The sequence below is a fragment of the Phragmites australis genome, chromosome 19, assembly GCF_958298935.1.
Source record: "Phragmites australis chromosome 19, lpPhrAust1.1, whole genome shotgun sequence".
NCBI classification, from domain to species: Eukaryota; Viridiplantae; Streptophyta; class Magnoliopsida; order Poales; family Poaceae; genus Phragmites; species Phragmites australis.
The window spans coordinates 25,315,761-25,323,201 of record NC_084939.1 but is presented as its reverse complement, the minus strand read 5'-3'; the positions used below and the strand labels follow the sequence as shown (position 1 = coordinate 25,323,201).

Genomic DNA, 7,441 nt, shown 5'->3' with positions numbered 1-7,441 from the left:
CGTAGCCTATCGAACTGGGACCAAAAATGCTCATAAGCGTTGCAAGGCTGCTCATGCGCCTAGTGTGGCTGCGTGAGAAACATCGTTAGAAATCATTAGAGATAACAAGCGTGCCAAAGAAAGTGTTAATAAAAAGTACGTACTCGACGACGGCACCACATCGAGGCCATGGTAGGCACGTCCTCCTCCGGCTCGCCGTACCATTCCTCTGGGTACGGGGAGTAGTCCACCACTGGCCTGCCTATGGCGAACCGCTCGTAGGACCACAGCTGCAGAAGAAGTGGACACCCGGCAAAAGTGGCTAGTGGCTCTTTCTTTGTGCACGCGTTGCAGAGCGCCCGATACGTCGCAGCAAGGACAACAGATGCCCAACTGAACTGCGGTACCTCCTCGCCATCAGCATCCACTATCAACCTGGCGTACGGCACAAGCGTCCTAGTAAACAGGTGGCTTTAGCCGCTGGGGAACATAATCCACCCAAACAGCCAAAGCAGATAGGCCTCCAAATGCCTGGAGACCGAGTATGCGTTGGCCTGGGGGTGTATGTACGTCGGCTGCAAATATGACAGGTATCAATAATGATCATAACTAGATACTCGAATAGTAAATGATATGTTGTATTGTACCGGATCTGAAACTGTAGGATCCACTTTTTCGTTGGCCCTCGTACATCGGACAAGAACTCAGGCACGTGGGGGGGGGTGTCCGCCTTCCGCTCAACCGGGCCAAAGCGCTGATGCATGACGTTGATCCAGTCAGCATCCATATCGATGACCCCAACCGCAGCTCCCGTGCGAGGTAGGCTTAAGAGGTAGGCTACGTCCTGCAAGGTCGGGGTCATCTCGCCGCACGGGAGATGGAACGTATGTGTCTCCGACCTCCATCAGTCGACCAGTGCTGCTATCAACGACCAGTCAAAGTAGAAATGACGCGCCGCTGCCTCGGGGTTCTCCGTCGATCGGGCCTCAACCAAATGGCAAAGCGGTAGGAGTCCCGCCGCTGCCAACCTAAAAGTATCGAAGTACATTAATAATATAGAATTACATCAGTGATATGGTAAATTCGTATGAAAGTATCGAAGTACCTGTGCTTCCATCGATCGTCGATCGTAAGCAGCTCTCCAGGGCCCCGTGGTCAGAACACTCCTAACTCCGTCTGGTGCTCGGTGGACAAGAAGTTGCCGTGCCACTTGTCCACTGCAGGGTCCAGAAGCTCGTAGGTCGCAGGTTCCGCCATATCTGCATTTGAAAGACATGGATATTAATGCATTGCTAGATATAGACAGAAACAATATACATTGAATGCAAATTGAATATACAACCATATGCAACATGAACATATTGCGGCATGTACTTACAAATAAAGGTTCAAATGCCAGCAATCGAAGTATAGTTAAGACAGCAAGCTACGGTAAGGAGTGGGCACGGGCGTTGCCGCCCTCTGAGGGGGCGGTTAGCAAGCCTAATCGGGTGGCCTAACCGCCCTCTCAGAGGGCTGTAGGTATCTAGGTTTGCAACTTTTTCCAAGACAATCTATTTATTTAAATTTTTAATCCAAAAAATATAAAAATAAAAATAAAAATCTCCGAGTTGCAGTGGATACATGGGCCAGCACTGACCACATCTGTGTGGAAATTTGTGAGCCCAGCCCATACCCATCACAAAGCGACTCATCGCGGGTCCTTGGCCTGCGCCGCTCGCCCGCTCCCAAGCTGAGCCGTCCGCCGCCGCCGCCGCCGCCGCCATGCTCAGCCATCTCCAGCAATCCCTCCGCGCTCTTCACCGCCTACCCGTCACCTGTCGCGCCGCCGGCGATCCTGTCCCCTTCCACCCGTGAGTTCCTTCTCCTTCCTTCCGCAACCACCTACCATAACCCCACCTTTCTTGCATCCTTCAAATCACCATGCCTGTCTTCTAGCAAATCAGCACTGCTAGTACTTACTTTGGACGCAGTGCGCGCCGGGTGCACGAGCGTCAGGATGGAACGGCTAGTTTCACGTTTAATTGCGAAAAGATTGTTGCTTGATGCCGAGTTTGTGGAAACCACTCTCTGTTTTTGTTTAGCTCTTCATAGTGTATGATACTCCGTTTTCATGCTTCGTCGTAGTGTTGTCAAGTGCCGATTCAAGTTGCTATTGTGACAGTATAAGCATCATATTGGAACTCCCCTTCTCCGTTTCTTTTTCCCTGCTCGTTCTTGTTTCGAATTTGGACACTCCTGCTAATTTTGTAATTCTTTCAGATGGTTCAACTAATGCAACAATTAACTACTTAGTACTGTTCTTTACTAATTGTTGAAACAAGTAGCTTATGCTTTGAATGCCACTTGCCACTGTAGGTGTTCAAAGTTTACAAAGCAACGGAGTTTTTCCTTTCCTCTTTTTTTTTGTGAGGAAACATAGTTGTTTATTCTGAGACTAAATTACCTGCTACTGTAGATAAAATATTAGTTTTTCATTGGCAGGTGCCGGTATATGTGACGGTGGAAATTGCAAGTTTTTAACTTAATTGCGTTTCTTTTTACCAGCTTCATAGTTTATGGTTTCATAAGGAGGAAGTGTTTGATAAAATTTCCCTTCTTCATTTACATCGTGCAGGTTCTGGAGTTCACATATCGAGGTACACTCCTCTTCATCCTAAGCAAGAAGTTGCTCTTCCTTAATTCCTTTACTTGTAAACTATTTGCACATCTGATTCATCTGTTTAGCTCATAGCTGGTCAGTGTAGCAAGCATACTACTAGAGATTTCTCCACTAATAATAAAGTAAACAGTGGTCGAGTGAATCAGCAAAAGGAGTTGAAACCAACTACGCCCTCAAAGGTACCCACATTATCATGAATCTTTGTTTTGTATTTATATTTACTCTTTGTAATTCTTTCATGTTACTGGTCCTTCCGTCTGTTTGATCACTACTCAGATACCCTTGAACCTTGTAGTTACTTTTTTTAGTTGCTCGGCATGTCATATAGTGTAGTTGATATTCAAACTAGATGCCATCCTGCATCGTTCATACTGGGAGGATTACTTCTTTTTCTTTCCGCAATAACTACAGCCCTGGTAACATGGCATAGTTCCTTGCCCTTTTTTTTCCTGGTCACTTCCCTATGAGGTTTTATTGCAGTTTTAGTTACATTCTTTTTGGTGTAATGGTTCCTTTTCTTTCCCCTATGATTCTGGAGGTTGGTAGATTTATTTAGCTTCACAACCCCTGGAGTTATATAAGATGGGGTTTGAAGAATTTGACTTTGTTTCACAGGATAATGACATAATAATTGATCGCATACAAAAGAGCACAAGGGAACTGAAACAAGGTCCGATTGGGAAAAATCTGTCCTCGGCAGAGAAAAGGAAATTTCTTATCAACACTGTATGTAATGATAGTTTTGATATCGTTTGTTTTACCTTGTACGGTTTGATTATATCACGTTTTAAATGATGATTATATGTTAGCTGAAGCACGCTAATCATGTGTATAGCTTTTACAACATTGTGAAAACTATATGTGACAATGGAAAGCACATTGACAACATATTCTAGCATGTGAATATTCCATTGATTATTCACCAGATATAAACTGCATGAACAGTACTGGTAAATTTTATAGACGGTTTTCTTGCACTTACATGATAGTAGTGGGTTGACTGTTCACATGATTTCATTGGTGATGGAAGGTGAACTGTTTATAGTTTTGTAATCAACATGCAGCTTGGTTTCGATAAAAGAAAGATAGCAGCTTATTCATTACAATAGTAATATGATGAATTGTTTTCCTAGGAAAGTCGGTTATGGGAGCACCTCTTGCTCTTGATTTGAATTAGAATTGGATCATATCCTCCTTGTATACCAAGATTGAAATGACCCATTGATCTTTTGGTATTTACCTGGGTGCACAAATTATAGCCTTCATCCTTGCACAGGATGGATAAAATCACATCACTTGTGCGTCCTGAAATTTATCAATAAGTTTTTTTAGTGCAGTCATTTAGCTGTTTTTTCCCAGAGCAACAAAATTGCTAACTTAAATGTCCTCTAACTGCAGCTCCTTGACCTTGAAGATTCAAGAGAAGCTGTTTACAGCACCCTCGATGCTTGGATTGCGTTTGAGCAGGATTTTCCTCTGGCCTCGCTAAAGCAAGCACTTTCAGCTCTTGAAAAGGAGGAACAGTGGCATAGAATTGTCCAAGTATAGCATATTGTAAATTGCTTGATTTCAACTACATTTGTCTTTTTGTACACTTTGAAGCAAACTTCGGCTAACACATACTCAGGTGATAAAATGGATGCTGAGCAAAGGGCAAGGAAATACAATGAGAACATACGAGCTATTAGTGTGTGCACTTGAGAAGGATAATAGAGCAGAGGAAGCACATAAAATCTGGCAGAAGAAAATAGCCCATGATCTGCATTCAGTTCCTTGGCGTTTCTGCCGTCTTATGTTGGCTATCTACTACAGAAATAATAGGCTAGACAGGCTTGTCAGGGTATGGACCTTAAACTGCTTATCTTCTAATGCAGTTTAGATTATTTTCACGTACTTTCATGTGATAGAAAAACTTATATGAATGACTTTCCCTGTCTTTTTTTCTTGACTTAGCTCTTCAAAGAACTAGAAGCATGTGGTCGTAAACCTCCAAGCAAAGATATTATACGGAAGATTGAAGATGCATACGAAATGCTTGGACTACTAGAGGAAAAGAAAGTTCTGCTTGATAAATACAAAGATATATACAACAAGCCATCTAGAGATGATCGAAAGAAAGGCTCTAAATTCAAAAAGACTGAGATGAACAAAACATCCGGTTAGTTTCCATTCCTCATGTGAATAATTCTTTCAAACTTTGTGTACTATGCCTCTGAAATTTCCATTCCCTTCAGATACAGAACTTAGTTATTTTGAGAGGATATATGAGACAAACATTCTTTACTCTTAAGAGTATTCACCCAGCTGCAAGTATTCAATTCATTTGTTAGGACATGGCGACTTCTAACATTCTTATTCTTTTCTCAGCTGATGGCAGCAAGCAGAGCAAGATGGAAACATCTGAAAATCTGCCAGATCACTGTTGCCCTTCAGATAAGGAATCAACTGTCACCATTTAGTCAAGATAAGAGGCAAGATAAAGTACTGCAATCGCTGAGTTTTAATTTACAATTATGTTCGTAGAACCGCTGCTCAAACATTTGATCTTCTTTCTTTGTTCTCCTTCCGGATTCATTACTGATCCACTGCCAACGCCATCAGATCAGACCTGAACCTGACGCTGCCAGCATTAGCGATCATCATGCCCTCAGTACTGGTTTGCCCTTAGCAGCTGTCTAGCTGATGCAGCCAACAGTACTTGCCAACCTAATTTGATAACATGCCATCTCGTTTATTTCTGACTTTTCTTTTCCTTGGCTTGCTTAGGCCAAACATATCTATCCCGCTACCATCAATAGTTACTCTCGTCTTTGTATTTGTAGAGAAAACCGAAATTTTTGGATTTGTACTAAAAGAGTATCGGTGCTTCGATTTCTTCTTGGCATCATGTTATCATATCTAGCCCTCTCACGATGTACCACAAATTCACAATTATCAAATCTATACCTTCTGTTTTTTTTTTCAGCTTGTGTGCAATGTTTCTAACTAGAATTATACAGCCATCTAATATAATCCATAGGCTCAATCAAATATATCGTGGTAAGTAGTGCCAAACAAAACTACATGTTAAGTAGTGCCAAAACTTTTTTTCTTCTCGTATATGCAGGAGAGCTTATCTTTGTATTAAGTAGAAAGAAAGACAACAGTTTTACAACAATCGTGAAACGGTCAACACGAGAGCGTGTGAATCCTCAAAGAACTATTACATGAAATGTGCGACAGATGAAAAAATCCTAAGCAACGACGCTAGTTAGAGAACCGAGCCATGCGTACGTAGCCAGTCCTAGAGAGTAGACAGATTCTTAGCCCCCACATCGCACCAACGTGTAGTCTCCTCCCTGATAAGAGCCACCAAGTTGTAAGTGGAGGCTCGGCGGCCATTGAAGATAATGTCGTTACGCGACAACCAAATACGCCATGGGGTGAGGAGGATTAGGGAGTCCAAGTCTTTGCGAAGTTCTCTTGCCGCCTACTCTCGAAGATGCATCCACCAGTCGAGAAAAGAAAGCTCCTCCACATGAACATGAGTGCCCAACACTCACCACCAGATCTCACGTGCTAGGACGCAATGTAGAAGAAGATGAGCAGCGGTCTCCGGTTCTTGCAAGTAGTGCATGTATGAGTCCTCCGGTTGCAGACCGTGCCTCTTCCTTCGGACAACAGTCCACAAACGGTCATGGAGCCCTAGCCATCCAAAAAAATTAGCTTTGGAAGGTGCCCAGGCTTTCCAAAACACCCTAGCACCTGCCAAGCGGATAGAGCCTTGGAACAAAACTTGGTATGCAGACATGGCCGAGTAGACACCAGAGGAGTTCCATTGCCAAATCATGCGGTCTTGCTCACCGTTTAACTAGGTGTGCTCGAGCAACGACCAGAGCTACAGATATTGGGTGATAGCAGCGACGGAGAGGGCCAGAGATGTCACGGACCCAACTGCAATTAAGCAGAGCCTCCTTGACTGATCGGCTGCTCAAGCAAGAAGGAGCGATGCAGTCTATGAGGTTCGGTGCTACGGATCGGATGAAGCGGCCTTCCATCCAAGCGCCTGTCCAAAAAAGTGTGCAATTTCCATCGCCAATTTTGAATCTAACAAAAGCATCGAAGAGGGCAATGACATCGCGCTCATGGTGTAAGGGGAGGGCAACCCACAGTTTGGAAGAGTCGCAACACTGCCACCAGAGCCATCTCAAACGTAAAGCAATTCCGGCTAATCGGAGGTCCTAGATCCTCATGTCACCATATTGGACCGGTTGACAAACCCTCTGCCAAGCAATAGCACTACGACCCTGGACATAGCTTTCTCGCTAGTCCATAGGAACACTTTCCGAATCTTATCAATTTCCTTGATTACCCTCGGCGGAACAATGATGGACATGATTGTATGCAGAGGGGTCGAGGAAAGCACTGATTTCACAAGGGTGGCGTAGCCAGTTTTGGAGATGAACTTGGCCTGCCAAGCTGGGAGCTTGGATGAAACCTTGTCCACAAGAGGTTGGAGATGGTTTCTACAAAGCCAGCTGCCCATGAGAGGAACCCCAAGATATTGGATGGGGAAGGAAGACAGGACGCATGGCATGAGCTCAATGATGATTCTGATATCCTCTTCTGCACACCATACGGGGACGGCCGCACATTTGCTCAGATTAGTTCTTAATCCCGTTGTCGTTCCGAAGAACTGGAGGATGTCAAGATGACCCTGGATGTCCCGCGATGTTGGTGAAAGGAAAATAACAACGTCATCGGCGTAGAGAGAGCAGCGATGCATGATAGATCAATGCCCCGTGGAGTCAATGATTTCAG

General features: G+C 44.1%; 1 protein-coding gene across 3 annotated transcripts; it reads left to right on the top strand.

Annotated features, from left to right (window-relative positions):
• The first annotated feature begins 1,647 nt into the window (after positions 1-1,647).
• On the top strand, positions 1,648-5,605 carry LOC133900771 (pentatricopeptide repeat-containing protein At4g18975, chloroplastic-like). Of its 3 annotated transcripts, XM_062342006.1 has the most exons (9): positions 1,648-1,832; positions 2,597-2,618; positions 2,707-2,820; positions 3,257-3,367; positions 4,040-4,183; positions 4,269-4,481; positions 4,595-4,799; positions 5,009-5,112; positions 5,243-5,605. In XM_062342006.1, exons 1-8 carry the CDS (start codon positions 1,744-1,746, stop codon positions 5,098-5,100), a joined length of 990 nt encoding a protein of 329 aa, XP_062197990.1. In that variant the 5' UTR covers positions 1,648-1,743; the 3' UTR covers positions 5,101-5,112; positions 5,243-5,605. The 3 variants fall into 3 exon arrangements, with proteins under 3 accessions (XP_062197990.1, XP_062197989.1, XP_062197991.1); XM_062342005.1 differs by having other exon boundaries at positions 5,009-5,605; XM_062342007.1 differs by lacking the exon at positions 3,257-3,367 and having other exon boundaries at positions 5,009-5,605.
• Positions 5,606-7,441: the final 1,836 nt, after the last annotated feature.